The sequence below is a fragment of the Saccostrea cucullata genome, unplaced genomic scaffold (genome assembly GCF_032062105.1).
Source record: "Saccostrea cucullata isolate Sc308-1 unplaced genomic scaffold, CSIRO_AGI_Scuc_v1 ctg1275, whole genome shotgun sequence".
In the NCBI taxonomy this organism is placed as follows: Eukaryota; Metazoa; Mollusca; class Bivalvia; order Ostreida; family Ostreidae; genus Saccostrea; species Saccostrea cuccullata.
In genome coordinates this window covers 16,125-34,101 of record NW_026939992.1, presented here as the reverse complement: position 1 = coordinate 34,101, position 17,977 = coordinate 16,125, and the positions used below count along the sequence as shown (strand labels likewise).

At 31.2% G+C, this 17,977-nt stretch overlaps 1 protein-coding gene across 1 annotated transcript; it reads right to left on the bottom strand.

The window, feature by feature from the left end:
• Positions 1-1,078: 1,078 nt before the first annotated feature.
• LOC134254418 (adipokinetic prohormone type 2-like) lies at positions 1,079-7,462 on the bottom strand. Its single transcript, XM_062736942.1, has 4 exons — positions 6,841-7,462; positions 2,294-2,501; positions 1,950-2,003; positions 1,079-1,512 (listed from the first exon to the last, which is right to left on the bottom strand). Exons 2-4 carry the CDS (start codon positions 2,480-2,482, stop codon positions 1,504-1,506), a joined length of 252 nt encoding a protein of 83 aa, XP_062592926.1. The 5' UTR covers positions 2,483-2,501; positions 6,841-7,462; the 3' UTR covers positions 1,079-1,503.
• Between the last annotated feature and the right edge of the window lie 10,515 nt (positions 7,463-17,977).

Below are 17,977 nucleotides of genomic sequence, written 5' to 3'. Positions count from 1 at the left end.
AAAGTGCAGTGTCCTAAAAGATTACGACGAATATTCCTTTCTCGTTTCTAAAGAAATGAGCGTGTCGTTATGTTATAATTGACGTTCAAAACATAACTCAGAACGTTTCGTCCAAATGGAAAATTTTACCACTTCAATGCGCTTCATTGTATGGTAATTTAGATTTATTTTGGTAGTTTGGAATATCAAGCATATTCAAAACTGACATACGACTTTGAGGAATTTCTTCCTTCAGAAGTGAACTATAAGTATAAATTGGATCACGACATGGAGAATTAAATCTGAGTTCTTCTAAAATACAATTTATACATATAATGGGTCTTACAAACGAAGACAATGTTGTTATCTGTTTTACCAGCAGGGACCAGTACGTACAGATAATGTAATCTATCTAATTCTTTTTTCCCTTCTGGATTATTGAATACAGAAGGATAGATGTTTTCATATTGACCGTAGCTCTTTAAATGCGCGGTTGTAACATAGATATGATACATTTAATCCATTCTGTCGAAGTGTCAACTTCTTCTTTTTCATATTTGGCCCATCACCTGGCGTAATCTTCTACAGAATCCATAATATTTATGAAATTCCGACGCCAGTTGAAGGATTGGGGTTACTTAAATTTAGGATTGGTCCTCATTATTATCTTTATTTATGTCACCAGTAACAACATGTCCAGTAGGACTATAGTTATAGGGTGAAGAGCATGAAACGATGGACAATTATGTTTCAGATATTCGATTACTTCACAGTGGATTTGATTTCACTGTTATAGAATTTAGAAGAAATTTTGAATATTGCTTTCTTTTGAAAACTGTAACGCATGTTCAATAAGAATTTTGTAAGTGGTTACGCTATGAGAGAAGTCATTTCTTTGAGATATATTAAACAACAACGAACAAAATTATACGAATTTTATTCAAAATTAACTTAAGGTGTTGAGCTTATTTTACTGAAGAGTATGAATTCCAACAATATATCAATATTTGATACATGGTTTTATTTGTGACAATTAAAAGAAAATATGTCTAAGTCATCTTTATCAATGAATAATTTTTTTAAACATACGAGATAAAATCAGTTTTCTTTTAATTGTCAATTGGAAAAGATGAACTGACCACTCAAAAGAGTCTTTCAGGAGACAATATGAACAAAATATGTAAATAGTGCATTAACAGTTAACAAAAATTCCACAAATTTATAATATACAGAGGTTGTATGATATACTTAATGTATATATGCCTAATTATTAAACATTTTGACATAATTAATGTAAAATACATCATCTCTTATCTTCAGTTTTGTTAAATTTTACTCTATTCTAAAGTGACTGATCTTCTAAATCACTATTCTGTTTCCAAATATGCTAAGAAAGTTTGTTCTTGGAAACCAAATTTTGTGATAGTAAATTCGAAGTATTTGTCGACAAATAAATGATTGTTCCTCTTCTCCTATTCTCGTTTAAAATTGCATAGAGGATACGACGACTGTCCTCCAGGTAGATTAAAATGTCTGAAAAAGTAAAAGATTTTATTATTTTTTCTGTTCTCTTCGTGCAAAGTAAAAGAAACTACTTATAAATATAAAATTTTAAAATGAAAAAATCATTGTAGTTCAGGGACCCGTTTTACAAAAGTAATTACGACTAAGACCAAACAACTTAAGTTTATTATAAAATTTTGCAGAATAAATGATTCTGTTTAAAATTGTAAAATATCTTTCTACATTCTTTTAAAAAAAAATAACTTTATTTTCAATTACATGTAAATTAGAACTAAATATCGGTCTTAGTCGTATGGTCTTTTGTAAAAAACAGATTCCAGAGTGTTAAAATGCAAACAAAAAATGCTTATGGAGAGGACTTATATACGCAGTTCCTGTTGTCCAATACTGATATGACAATTCATAAAAAATATATTTAAAATAACATTGTTTGTTACATACCATACCCGCTTTAATTCATCGTAATTGCTACTGCAGGCAATGATGCGTTCTGCTTGCCTCTGAAAATAAAAAAAGTAAATCATTATCTTTCTGCACTGAAAAATAATTTCACCTATCTATCAAAAGTTCTAACAGACTTACCATATATTAGTATGATAATATTGTAGCATAAACATGTACATCAATACATTGATCGAAGAAAGGGAAAAAAAATAGTAAAAGGATAATATAAGTAATGATAATTAGTTTAATTAATTAACAGTACTCTACAATAATTTTCTTTTCTATCAATTTCCTAATTGCAGACATTGAAGTAAAATGAAGAATACATAAAATATACAAAACCTACCTGTATAACTCTCATTAAATCGTACAATAATTTCGTGTCTGTTTTAGCTAGGCAGATGTCGTTGACCAGTGGCGCTGTATCAGAAGACCTTTTCCCACTACCCCAGTTCGTAGAGAAACTGACTTGACCATATGATACTGTCAATAGACTAACGGCAACCAATAGCTGGATCCAAAATTTACAGAGCATTGTCTGGTTCAAACAGGTCCTGAAAAGTCAAAGGCACTTTAAAATAGCAATGAAATACTGTAAATGTATTTTATTTGGCGTGTACAATGTTTGGCGGAAGTTGGTTTTTAAACAAGTTAGCGTAGATTTGAATTAGCGCTTTTTGAATATGCTTTATATGAATATTTGAAAACAAAGCATTTAGCGATTTACTTGATATTTTCCGCGAAAGGCACTAAATAGAATACACAGCCAAATATAATACGTTTACAGTATTGAAATGAAAAGTTAATTTGATAATTTCGTGAAACATACACTACTCTTTAAGGCTATCTTCGATGTGTTATTTTTCGATGTGTTATTTTTCCTCATATTGCAAAATAAAATTAAATGTATGCTGATTTTTTGGGGGGTATATGCTACAGGTGCTTGTTGACAGGAATCCCCCTCCCCGAATATACACCCCAGGTCGAATGATATTTTCATGATTTCATCTTCTAGTAGGGGTCCTGTCCACAGGCATATGTGGCTTATCCATGCATTGTTTGCTTACATTTCGCATTCTTTTATTACATTAAACTCAAGATTGCTATTACACTTGGTTAAGTCCATGCAACCTTAGCTGATACTGACACATTCAAATCTATTTCTTGCAAACTTTCTCTTGTCATCTTTCTTTTGAACTTTTTCTTGCGATCTTAATTTGCTATATAGGCTTTTAAAACTATTCACTCGTTATCTTTATTTTGCTTGATACGCAGGATAAATATACATCGTTTATGGCCATTAAAGTGCCTTCATGAATTCACATATTCTATGTTATATTTAACTATCCCCGCTACATTCCTGTTTAGATATTACTATCCTTACTAAATCTTTAATATATTGGGTGCGAATATAGTAATACATGTACTTTTGATCATAATTACAATTTTTAAAGATAAAATAACAACACGTAGCAAAAACCAGATATAATTATTTAATTTCATTATTAAGAGAAAAAAATACTCGCAATCTCATGGATGTACCCGAACACCTCTACACAAGTTTAAAGAGTAAAATTACAACAATCTAACCTTGTACGTAATCAATACCTGTATCTTAACTTCAAGGTAACGGGTATATATTTGTGGTCATACAGTGAAAAGATATGCTATAAATTATTGGAAAAACATTATTAACAATTTACAACCTAGCGTAAATCCGAGTAATAAAAATTAACACCTGTAAATGAGGCTTAGAATATCTTTTGTGATAGTGACTTGCTGACGGGTTTAAAATAACGACTCAATTACTTTACCAGAAAAGGGGGATTAATTTGGCTTATGGGTCGAGATAGTGATGAAATGACTGTCGTTAAAGAAATTTATGGTTAGAGTTTTTGCTTCGTTTCCCATGAAAATGAAATAGTAATAGAACTTCTTTGTTTCTATCGGAATGCAATAGTTAAAAGAGCAAAGAGAATTTTTTTAGTTTCTAATGTCAAATGTTGATTGGCATATTCTTGAAAAAGAAAACAAATGTCTTCTATTTTCAACTTTGTTGACGCATTTGAGAATGAATGACATTTGAAAATATAAATGTGATAAACGTGAAACAAAATATTTTTTCATTAAACAATTTTCTTGTCGCCCGCGTGCCGCAGTGGGTAGAGTGTTTGCTCTAGAGTCGCAGAGTAAAGAGTTAATCCTTACGTCGCGGGTTCGAATCCCACTGTGGGACGTGGAGACCGGTCCTTCGGATGAGACTTATAAACATAGGTCCCATGTCACAGTAGGTATTCGCGCGAAAGGAGATCCTTCCCTGCTCAGTGGCCCTGAGTATACGACAAAATTTGCAGCTCTCCAACGGCAAGCGGTGGCTTCTCCATATGAGTGAAAAATTCTCATGAGGGACGTTAAACAACAATCAATCAATCAAACAAAAAATTCATACTTTCTTTATTTCCCATTATCATAATCTGCATTTAATTTCAAAACTTATTCATCCGTTTTAGCTTTTTTATTTTTTTCCTTGTTATATATTCATATTGCTCCGAACGCAAATGATGATTATAGTATTTGAACACTGATAATAAAAATGTGAAAGGTTGCAAACTATTTTTTTTTTAAGTTATAATTTGAAGATCTAAAATACTATATTATCGCAAAAAAAGAAGAAATCACACGAAGAAAATATATTTGAGGGAGATCATTTCATTCATGCTTTCAAAACGATTTATTTTTTCTGTTTGTTGTTTAACGTCCCTTTTGAAAATTTTAATCTCATTTGTAGCGCCACCACTTGCCGGTGGAGGGCTGTAAATTTAAACCTTTACTCGAAACTCCGACCAACATCTACTGCAACAGTTAACCTCAGTATTTACGGTCTTTTTTCGAAGCACCCGTCTCAACGTCCCTCAATGCATTCCAAATCTCAACGTAAGGATCAGCTCATCACTCCCCAAGTATAGAATAAAGGCAGTGCATATGTAACTATTGCATGCGCCACGCAGGTGACTAAAACGTTTTATGTAAATAGATAGAAAAAAACTTGTGTAAGTAGATAGAAAAATAAAAATGTATGAAGCGTCTGGAATCTTGTGTATTACAGCCTTTTCGATCTGATAATGCACCTTTCTTAGATCTTTAAAAAAATCATTGAGGGTCTGACAGAGGAGAAAACAGTCAGACAAATCTTGCTAAGTAAACAAATATATATATATGAAAAAGTATTTAAAAAAAAGCATGCGATCGTCCTAAAAAAATCTACAATCAATTCCAATCTGTTAACAAGCATAAATATGGATGCTCTAAAGAGAGATAGAATAATTTGTGTAGGAGGTGTAAGCATCCCCTGTCGACCGGTAACACCTATTTGAGCTTTATGTATAGAAAAGGTAGACGGAAATTTCTTAGACAGATTAAGAATAGAACAAAAGCCTTACAACTAGTATAAAACAAGTCAAATACATGTATAACCAACGACAGAATATATTTGCCCAGAAGGCAAGACATGATAACGACAATGAATTTACGGAATATACTTCTTAAGATGAAACTTCAAACAATTATCAAGAATAATCCAGCATGTGTAAGATATAATAAATTTACATAGAGGTATACTGGCTAAGTTGGTATTAAAAAGATGCTGGATTCTTCAATGACTAGGTCTTCGATCAAACTATTGAAATGGTTATAGACACTAGTTATGCTCCTTTTTATTTTATCTTAATTTGAAACAAAATTTGTTCATAAACTACTAAATGAGAAGACGAAAACACTTGCTTCCATTTGATATTCTGATATTTTGACGACGTTTTGTCATTTAACAAGGCTAGTGATTGTTTGCATCCATATGTATACTTGATATACCATTTTGAACAAAAAAGACACTTGCTAGTCTGTCACATCTGTTTCATATTTGGATGTTGAACTGACTAAAGGTGCAAGAAACCAACTAACAACTAAATTGTATGGCAAACGCGATGATTCAGCGTTTACTCCATTAGTTTTCATTATTTATGTGTATTTTGTAGATGTTTTGAATGTCCGTGTTTACTTTGCTCCTATTCTGTATTGTTTTAGGGGCTTAAGATCTTGAATATTGTTCGTTATCTCCATATGTTTCATATAAAATTGCAAGGTTTTAAGTAAATAAAACTCAATATACTGTAAATCAAAATTTTTACTTTAAGGTCTGTTCTCAGATTATGGTCTTGGGGCATGTTCCCTTGTTTAGGAGTCACAGTGGGCTGAAATGAGGATGCTTAAATTATCATTAACCCCCATCCTCCCCAAGCCTCTGATATTTCTTTTCTATTTTACAGATTTTTAAAAGATAAGGAGAGGAAATGAGAGATTTTTATTTATGCTCCAAACGTATTACTTTCTACAGTATCAAAATATTAAATGTCAAGCATTAATCTACGACCAATATGACCATTTATAGCCAAGAAAAGATATTTTTATACATTAGACTTTTGTTTAAAGGTAAACTTATTAATATTAGATTTTAAAACATTATTATGTATTTTTGAGTCATGCTATTTGTCAATTTATTTTGATGAAATTTGGACAATATCCTTACACATATATTTATAGATGAGCAGAAAAGGATCAGTTATACTAATGCCTAATTTTTAACGCTGGATTTTGAAGTATTTGCAAATTTTATTTTCAGATGAATATATTTTTCTTCCTAGAAACCCCCCTCCCCAAAAAATATTAGCATTTACAAAAAAGAAGACAAAAGACCAAATTTGAAAAAAAAGTTTTTTAACCATGTAATTTGCAATGGAATATATCGAAGAGATTTAAATAAATATATATTTAAACTATATCCTAACTAATTTAATTATGATTGTTTCACATTCTTATAAACACTTAGAAGCTACATACCTCTTATGTTATCGTAAGCCCTTGAATGACAAGTTAATATTGAAGTGAAAGGACGATAAAACATACACAAGTACTTATAACTCCGAGACGAAAAAAAAAGGCGTAGGAAAAAAAATCGGAATCGATATTCTAAAAAATACTGGCCACTTAGCTTACGTATAGAACATGACAGACTCCATGATAGGACAGTGTTTAGACATTCTTCTCAGAATTTGAAACCTATCACCGGATTATTACAATTAAAAAGACACATTTGAAATAAAACAGACATTTTCAACACAGTGGACCCAGAATCTTAAAAAAATGATGATAGGTTTTAGTTCAGAGAATTGATAGCTAATTTGGTGTGCGTGGATGTTCTTTTTTCCTCCAACGCAGATTAAAATTGTTTTTGCTTCATTCATGCAGAGAGAAGAAATAATATTTTATTAATGGAAATGTGAGAAATCGACAACCTATTATTTAAGCCTTCTCTGCCAAACTTCCCATTGATCAAGGCTAACATGCAATTTTTTTCTTTAATGAGGGAAATATGCAAAGGTTAAAATCAATCATCATATTCCTTTTTCTGTGAAGAGATGTTTTGATAGTATGCCCAAACTGTTTACAACACTAGTGTACTTAATGGCTTATAGAACAGGAAACAGAAGACAACGGGATCCTAATGAAATATATATTAATACCCTCTTTGCTAAAAGGTCTACTTTCATAATGAGCAAGCGCGGATGATCTTGATTATTAAATCAAACCTTTTATATCACATTATCTCTATAAAATTCTTCCATTTAACCCTAGATAATACAAATCCAAGGTAATTAAGTACTTCGTATGTACCAATATTAGTTGATTTTTATTTAAGTGGGATTCAATTTAAGTGTAGTTTATAATAAAGTGACTGTTAAATATTATTTTTTTTATATGAGACGGAATTCATATTTTAGTGGGATTCATATAATGATTGATTATATTGTTCAACTCCCCATTCGAGAATTTTTTACGCATATAGAATCGTCACCGTACGCCGGTGAAGGGCTTCAAATTAAGCCCTTTACTCGGCACTCACGGCCATTGAGCAGTAAGGGTTATTAATCGTGCCAACGCCTAACGTACCACGGGACCTACGATTTTAACGTCATATTCGAAAGACCCGTGATTTCCACTTCTAATGCCAAGCGCATTGCAAGAGAACAGTCACTACCTATGTTTACGTCTTAGATTTGAAGCGCCGTCGCGAACGAGAATCGAACCCGAGCCTCCCAATCACGAATCGGACGCTCTACCACTAGGCTACCGTGACCGATAGGGGATTCATATAAATTCGTTTTGGTGATATGTTCTGCCGTGGTTTGAATTTATAATTCAATTTAATTTATATTAAAATGGGATTCATATATAAGTGGGATTTAAATCTTTAAGGTAGGATTCTTCTCTGGTTTCTGAGTAGATGAAATATTCAATGTATATTTGCTTCTATGTCTTATATATTTAGGTGAAAGAGATTTAAAAGACCACATTTTTCTTTCACAATTGTACAACTTTAAATAGAAATGGTAAACTGCGTTTGAAAACTAGCAGGGACTATATGTTTGGCGGAATGGTGGCGTATGAAAATATCTTTTTTTTGCCTCTCAAAATTATTATAAGACAACGAATTTAGTTATAATTTTTACACAATCAAAGACTTGAAGAATTTTTCAAATGTTAGCTAAATTAATAATAAGGGACTAAAGTTTTAAAATATATCAAATAAATATGATTTTCCAAACAAACTACAATTATGTTAGCTTTTAAAAGCTTCCAATCTAAGCACAGATATGAGTCAAAAAAGTCTTTTACTCTCTTAGTAAACGGTCAAAACTTTTTGTTTTTGTACCATTTTGTAACTCTATATGACTTCTTCACCATATGTTAAAATAAGAAAAAATAAATAAAAGGCGCATATAAAAATAACTTAATTATCCTAAATATTTAAGAAAAATAGAGAAAATTCGGATAGGACAAAATCCTTTTTTGTTAAACTATTTGTGTCAATTTGGTAATATCATCTTATAGCACTTATATGGTAATATCTTTTTATGCAAAAAGAAAAACATTTAATCTTTTGTAATAGAAAACCTTATCGCATGATTGGATGCAGTCATTTTTATTCTTAATATCCAGGGAAACGTAAAGGTAATGACATTGACCTGACCTTGACTCTAATATAAAACGGTCAAAACTAATCTATCTGATACCATCACTTAATAATATTGTCTTCCTGATTCTGTGAAAATTTCATTTATTTTTAAATACAAGAAATACAGATTTGTGTCATTGACAGCTGCCTCTTCAACAAAAATGGAACTCGTAAATTTACTTACCTCGTCATTGGTCATTTGAAAAATTATTTTGTTAAAACAGATTCTGATTGCACACATAAATACTCTGAAGTTGACATCAAGAAGATGCTTGAGTTTCTGATTGACAATATCTATGTGTTTTTGGAGACCAGGTATTCCAACAATCTATTGGAATTCCCATGGGTACAAATTGCGCTCCGTTATTAGCAGACTTATTTTTATATTCATATGAAGCAGAATTTATGCAAAATCTTATGCGTGAAAAGAAGAAAACACTTGCTGTGGTCTTCAACTCGACATTTAGATATATCGACGACGTATTGTCAATTAATAATGATAATTTCCATTCCTACGTCGATACGATATATCCTGGTGAGCTTTCAAGAGATAAAAGATACCACCGAGTCCGATACTTCTGCTTCATACTTGGATATTTTACTTGAAAAAGACACTAATGGTAATCTAACAACTAAGCTATATGATAAACGTGATGACTTCAACTTTTCTATCGTCAACTTCCCTTACTTATGTAGCAATATACCTTCATCACCTGCATACGGAGTATAGATATATTTCAGTTGATTCGATATGCAAGAGCGTGCTCTACGTATGAACAATTTCTTAAACGAGGTAAATTATTGACAAGCAAGTTGATGAAACAAGAATATCAACAGTCTCGTTTAAAGTCATCATTTCGTAAATTCTATGGTCGATACAATGACCTTGTCAGCAAATACAATTTATCATTGAGTCAAATGCTGACTGACGTTTTTCATACCTATTGTTAGTCCATTATTTATACACTGAATTGACGACGGATTTTCCGTTATTTCCTGATCATGACAACGAGCACACGGCGGGTGTGACCGGTCGGCAGGGGATGCTCACTCCTCCATGGCACCTGATCCCACCTCTGATGTTTCGGAGGTCCGTGTTTGCTCTGCTCTTATTTTGTATATTGTTTAATGGACGTTGAGATTGAATACTGTTCGTTATCTCCATATCCTTCTGTGAGAAGAATCCTACCTTAATTCACAATTAATAGGATGATTTTTGTGTGACAGATACTAGTTCTTTAATGGGATTCATAATTCAAAAGGATTCAAATTACACTTACAAGTTAGTTAATTAATATTTCAGTGATTACCATTTAAATGATTTCATTTTTCAGTGGATTTATGTTAAGAAATTATTTACTATTTTCGATAATTATTCCAGTAAGTGCAATTATCAAAACAATGCTCTTTATTAACTTTTTAAAAACATTTTTTAATAAAAACATAAAAATCATTTTTTTTAAATTTTGGTTATCCAAATTAAAAAATAAATACATTATATACGAAATTAATTGCATACTATATATCAGCGACTGCTTATTGCTCAATAGTAATTATTTTCACACTCGCACATACAATGCATATCAAGTCGATATTTTAAAGAACTGGAAATCAAAAGAAAAAGACATAACAGACTCTGCCTTCTATATTTCATTCTTGGATAAATTACTGACTTGAGGAGTTGATGGTCAATTTTCAATAAAGTTATACGACAAATAGGACCACAGCAGCGTTTATCATCGTCAAGTTTCCCATTGAATAGTCCTACTTAAGCGCTTTTCTCATAAATGTTAAGTTTTTTTGTATTCAATCCAAACTTGATTACTTTATTTATGTTTTACCAATCAATAGGACATTTCCATCCAATTTACCGATTCAAAAGAAAAAATCCTTATTAGACACGGAACTTTAATGATATGTTTTTTTTTTAAATAATCTTTTTAATCATTATTTTAAATAAACGGATAATGACAGATATTTACTAGTTTTAATCAGGTGTAATTATAAAATATATAGAGAAGCAGGTGGATTTCAATGAATATCTATTTTACAAGTTAGTCTGTTTTGTAATGTTATAGTTGATCGGGGTCATGATCGAAAAAGTATCTTGTACGAGGGCTGTTCAATAAGTAATGTCCTGAGTTCTATGAAATACAACATATAAATTATCTGACATAAAGCTTGACTTTCTCTTATGATTGAATCTTTAATAAATTGATTACAGTTTATATGACCACTTTACATCACATAGTTTCATTGTAAAAAGCTGGAAAACAAGAGCTCTTCTAGACACTGCATTAAAAAATGAATGGTTAAGAATCATTAAACTAGAGTGAAATTAAATGCTTCATTAAAACTGCTGTAAAACTCGTCAAGAATCCCAAAGAAATATTCACTGAAATATATGAAATCAATTTCTGTTTTATAAACACATGAGCAGGTGTATTTCAATGAACAAAAATGATATAATGGGCATCAAAAACGGGTACCGTCCTTGGCGACAAGAACTTAATAACAACCAATATACTGTTTGCCATAAAGTCAACAAATTATCACTGACGATGTTTGATTGATTTTAAGATGCATTGCAAGATAAATAGGCATCATTTTTGGGGTAGTTTACTCTGTTTTAAAGAAACATTTGACAATAAAAAAATTTAGTACTAAATGGTCACCCTATGTTTTAAAAACTGAGTAAAAACGTCAGCGTGTAATAATATCTAATTAATTATTTTAAAAAATCAAAAATTGTAGTTGTCAATGTTTGTCTGAAATTTAAACAGATAATGAAACTTGAATCAATTGTTTTAAACTCTCAAAATAAATTTACAATAAGGTGCACTTGATAAAAACAACCAAGGTCTGAGAAGAGCAAAGAATTACAAAAGCACAAAAACAGTTTTATATTCCATTTGTTTTAAATATTAGTGGTCTTGTTGTTCAAATCTTATTCGGGGAGGCAGATGAATTTCTGAAGAAATAGAAAGCAAATTTTTGAAAAAAAAATTGAAAAGTTTATGAGAGAGTGGAACCAGAATTATGAATCCACTAAATCAATGTTCTTCATTGACTTGCTTCATTTTGAAAACTTGGAAAAAAAAATCACCTTTCAGAAAGAAGAAACAAGCCCAGGAAACCATAGGATCTGCCATAGTCCAGTATACGAAGGGCCATACTCAAAATATGTTCTAAAAACAATCAGAAATTGGATAAAAAAAAAGTTACGGACATGTGTTTTAATTAAAAAAGAATATCTAAGTGATATCATTAAGACTAAATCATTGAAAAGCAGATTTTGTTTCTTTCCGAGAACTGAGGACATTATTAATTGGACAGCCCTCGTATGCTTCAAATTATTAATCAGCAAATTCGACGGAAAAAATAACTGATATTTATATATAAGTTTATTTTTATGGAAAAATATAACACGAGGCATGAAATTTAGCCTACTTTTGTTTTACCCTTCTTATATATCTTTAAAAATTTAATGGAAAACGCAATCTTTAAAACATATTCTTTATCACATAGGTACGTTTTTTATTTGGACTATAAATATGAGGTTATTGACAGTAATAATAAAATAAAATCAATATGATAAAAATGTAGCAGTATGTCTCATTCCAGCTTAAACTTGACATTTTCATACCTTTTGCAAGTTTTATGACCGATGCAATGATTTGTTAACAAATACAATTTATCGTTAAAGTTGAATGATGACTGGCATTATTCGAACCTATATTGTAGGGCCATTATTTACACACTGAATTATCCAGAGAATTTTTCGTTTGCCCGACCATGACAAGAGATGAGCGGTCAGCATGTGAAGCTTACTCTTCTATGTTGCCTTTGCTGTGCTTAGAGGTCATTGTTTGCTATAGGTAAAATTTGTATTGTCTCAATTAACTTTTGAGCTTGATTACTGTTTTTCATTTAAGGTACATTGATACTCTGATAATAGAGATAACTCTTAACGACACAAATGTCTATTATTCCTTTGTAATATATGTCAAGTTTAAGTGTCTTTTTTGTCAAATTTTGCCCCGCAAGCCATGCTATAATTGTTTGTATTTTATTCAGAATATTCATTTCCTTTGGAAAATCATAAAGGTGAAAGGAAAATTTCATATGAGAGAGCAGAGGGTTTATGACCCTTAAGTAATTCTTTATTTCTTTTGCTAGTTACCATGCAATTTTAAGTAAAATCTTATTGTAATGAGTATGAATCACTGGAATTTAATTAAGGATTTGAATCATAACATTTACAATGATTTAAATGAATGTTGAATTATTTGTAGACAACGGACATAAATCAAATTTATTCGTTTTATAAAACGTTTTAAGGTCAAAAAACTAGGAAAAGCGTTTAGACTGTCTAGACTGCTAGATACATTATGACATCATCATCGATTTAAGCGTTCTGTCTTTACGACTGTAATAAATAAATAGAGAAAGTAAAGCATTTGTATGGAACTCTGAAATCATGTCGAAAGACACCCAGATACCTATTTTCAGTTAATTATCAGTTTAACATAGATGTTAAGGAATATGAAAGCCCGTTTTCTCACAGACAATGGATAAAGCCAATACATTTCCTCTCTGTAAGATGGAAAAAACGCCAAAATTTATACTATTCTTCATATTTATGAATAAAATGTTTAAAATATGTTTATTCATTTACTTTACCTAAAAACTTTCTCTCGATACACCAAGCTATATTTGCAATTGATCACTAAAAGAGTTCTTTTCTCAAATTTTAAAGATCTGCAGACACCTTTCATGAACTAGATCTTCTCTTCGGCCCAAAAATTTGAACCACCTCCCCCCCCCCCCCATCATGAAAGAAATAAACATTACTTATACGTAAATTGGTTTTACATTGTTTGACTGGTGACAAACCGAAAAAAATTAATTTTTGACTTATTCTTATGAAACATATGGGGATAATGAACAGTGTTCCAGATCATAAGTCCATAAAACAATACAAAATAGGAGCAGAACGCGGACCTCAACAACATCAGAGGTGGGATCAGGTGCCATGGAGGAGTACTAAATCATTAATATTGTACAAACAGTTCTATGTCAAAAAATCTTTAATTTGAAGATGATATGTTGGTTTGTTAGTATTAGACTTTCTAGTCATATTAGGATGATATGCCTTATTAAATTCAACAACGGGATATTCAACAAATATATAAATTTAAATTAGCAATATCAGTACCCTACTGGTGTGTGTAATCAGGTTCCGTACATAAAAATTAAAATTAACACACTTCCCATTTAAGTCATCAAAGCGGAACGAAATTCAAGCATCAAAAAAAATACTAAAGTGATTGTTTGAACGAATTTATTTCGATATAACAAATTTAAAAATTATCTGAAAATTTTTATGACAATTTTAAATGTGTTATAATGAATGCAGGAATATTAATATAACGAAATATAGATATAAAGAACTGCATTTATTTTAACAATACAAATCGGGCAAAGCAATGTCCTTTTCTTCATTAAAAATATTTATATATGTATAGATGACTACATGTATATTAGACCGCTTCCTGTGAAACCGGTGGGGACTATAGGTTTCCTCTGAGTCCGTCCGTCTGTCTGTCCTATGTCTGTCTGTCAGTCTGTCCTACTTGGTTTTCCGCACTTTTTCCCTATGTGAGTGCATCTTGATGAGTTACAGACCAAGTTTTATCGGGAACTAGATCACACTTGCCGGTAGGGGACTAGTATTGCTAATGCTCTTAGAATTCTTGTTTAGAATAACAATTTTAAATTGAATGTACAATTTCCTTTTTTTAAAATCAAATTATTGTGTTGAACTCCTTCAACATGTACAAATTAATTTTATTCCCTCTAGTAAGATTAAGCTAAATTTTAGTTGACAAATGATAAATGCATGACATTGAATATAGCGCTTAAAGTAAAAAGTTTATGAAAGAACATTAACTTATATTACATCTGTAACACATTTGTACTAATTAGCAATCTGTTCTATGACAGGCCGAATTACATCGTCTGCTGAGTCACAGAATCTTCGCTAGTTGACTAGGTTTAGACCTACGGGAAGTCTGCATGGCATGAAACCTTAGTTATTCTAGCTTTTTTTTTGAGAAAAAAAAAAAGAAAAGAAAAAGCGCGAAGGTCTTGGAAAACAGTTACTTTCACTTTCCGATAAACAAAACATAATAGAAAATATATCGTAAATGAGAAAAAAAGCTGTTGTCGATATTTGTGTATGTTGATTTTGAAATGCTGAATACCAGGGAATAACATGAACACAGTCTAAAAAATACGTAAAAAGGATGGTCAAGCAAGAAAACATCTATACACCTCTACTTGAACCAGCCTCATAATTTATAATAATTTATGTAAGTCACGCCTAAATTTCTGTTATATGTATATGGTGTAGTAAAATATTAAAATTTTCAATTACTGAATTGACAACGGATTTGCCAGTTATTCCCCGATCAAAAAAAGGAGCACAAGTCGGGTGTGACAGTTTGGCAGGGGATTTTTACTCCTCCATGGTACCTGATCCTACCTCTGATGTTTTGGAGGTCCGTGTTTGCTCTGCTTTTATTTTGTATTGTTTTATGGAATTTTTGATCTTGAATACTGTTTGTAATCTCCATATTTTTCATGTAGATAAGTTTCATTTCAATAACGATCTTGAAAGTTTGTTTTAAAAGAAAAATTAACGAGTTTTTAAAGAGACAATAATGGTGACATCAACCTTCATTTTAATGATATTTATTGATTAAATTTGGACATGATGCATGCAAATAGTAATATATAGTAAAATTATAGTTAATTGCATTGGATTGATTAAGGGGTATATCCCATTATAGAAATCAAAAGATGGAGATAAATGCATATATATGTCACTTAATGTAGGTTTCTGAATATATATCTAAAATTAAGGTCATGAAATAATTTTCCAAAAAGTCTTACAAAAACTTTTCTTTTGAATCGAATAAATAAAATTTGGAAATGGCAAATATTTATCAATCTAAAATCTATTGAAACAATACAAATGGAGAGAAGATGAAACGATGACCTTTAAAACATCAAAGGTTGAAGCATATGAAATAAAATGTCTATCTTAGCATTGATATACTCCAGAAACACCATACTTGTAGTGCATTAGACGATGTTAAAATAATGAGTGGTACTCAACAATAACTTAAAGTATTGTACAGCGTTTGTAATTTTTTTCCCCAAACTTTTATTTTTCTTCCTGTATTAAAGATCATAAATAAATGACAGGTGGAATAAACTAATTTAAATAAGATGAATTAAACATTCCAAGAGTAATATTTTAGCTCACCTTTGCAATAGCTTAGGAGTGACATAAAGTTATGTTGCTTAAAGGGGAATTCAGGTGAATAATAATTATCGAGTGTAGCGATTTTTTTAAAGAAGACAAAATAAGGAAATAACGAAAACAGTGTTGTATCGTTAAAGAACGTTATCCACCCACCCCCACCCCGAAAGAAAGCTTCCTTGGTGATTGTAGGTATAATTTTGTAAAAAATCATGGTCCTTTGAGTGAAGTGTGCTTTCTTAAAAAAAAAATTAAAATGCATTTTAGGATCAGCAGGAGTGAATGCATGATTGTGCATGTCATGACGTTCGGAGCTTGGATAGAGCAACAATATTTTTATATGTAGCTATAATAGGAAAAAATATATTAAATCTATTAAAAAGATCTAAGCATCACAAGGATCTAATCAGACACCTCGGTATGATGTAGAATCCGTTTTCCTCCCATTATGACTCCTTGATAATTAAAAAATCTTATAAAGGACTACAGGAACACAATATTTATACATGTATGGAAGGACATTGGTATTTTTTTCAAAGCATTACTCTGGGTTATAGTGGAGACATATATATGAAGATAAGAAAAAAAATAACCAGAACCGTAGAACAGTGCATGAAAATTAATGCAATAAGGTTCTCAATAAAGTGCACTATGAATGTTTTCGAATTATGGTCCAGGGACAAATTTATGCATGAGAAAATTAAGAAAACATTTTTAAAAGAGTTTGCAAACAGGATGAAGTGAAATTATAATGGAAAAATGATAGTATTTATTTGCATGAATTTGCAAAATAGAGGATCCTTGAATACAAAATAAAACAATGGTCCACGGAGCAAGAAATGGAAAATTCCGTATAAAAGGTTTTAAAGGCATTGGTATCCCGAAAAGTTTATGTAGATCGGAAGTATTGTGTAGATATGTTAAGGCAACGATTTGGATATAAGGAAGGATATGGAGATAACGAACAGTATTCAATCTCAAATTCCATAAAAATTTGATAAAAATTTGATAAAAATCATACAAAATAGGAGCAGAGCAAACACGGACCTCCGGAACATCAGAGGTGGGATCAGGTGCCATGGAGGAGTGAGCACCACCTACTGACCGGTCACATCGCCGTGTGCTCCTTGTCATGATCGGGAAATAACGAAAAAATCCGTTGTCAATTCAGTGTATAAATAATGGACTAACAATTAGTATGAAAAATTTCAGTCAGCACTTGACTCAGTGATAAATTGTATTTGCTGACAAGGTCATTGCATCGACCATAGAGCTGACGAAATGATGACTTTAAAAGAGACTGCTGATATAAAAAATGAATAAAAATATACAGAAATCCAATTCAATAAAAATGTAATTTTGTATAGATAGAATGTATAAAGGTTCAGTGGGTTGTACCTTTATGGCTATTCACCTCACCTCTGATGTTTTAGAGGTTCTTCTTTACTTTGCTCCTTATTTGTATAAATACAATGAACTTTTTATCTTGATTACTGTTCGTTACCTCCTTTTGCAAGAAAGAGAATGATTTACTCAGGTAAGCACTGTGACATATAGCCGTTTAGGTGTTAACTAAAATCATTAGATCCTTCACGAAGTTACGTGGGTTTGATACATCTCAAACCGATGAA

Bases quoted from the DNA above. Each gene is read 5' to 3' on its own strand.
- LOC134254418 (XM_062736942.1), bottom strand. From the start codon at position 2,482: ATGCTCTGTAAATTTTGGATCCAGCTATTGGTTGCCGTTAGTCTATTG. The intron at 2,004-2,293 runs GTAGGTTTTGTA...TTTTATTTTCAG, and splicing joins ATTTAATGAGAGTTATACAG to AGGCAAGCAGAACGCATCAT.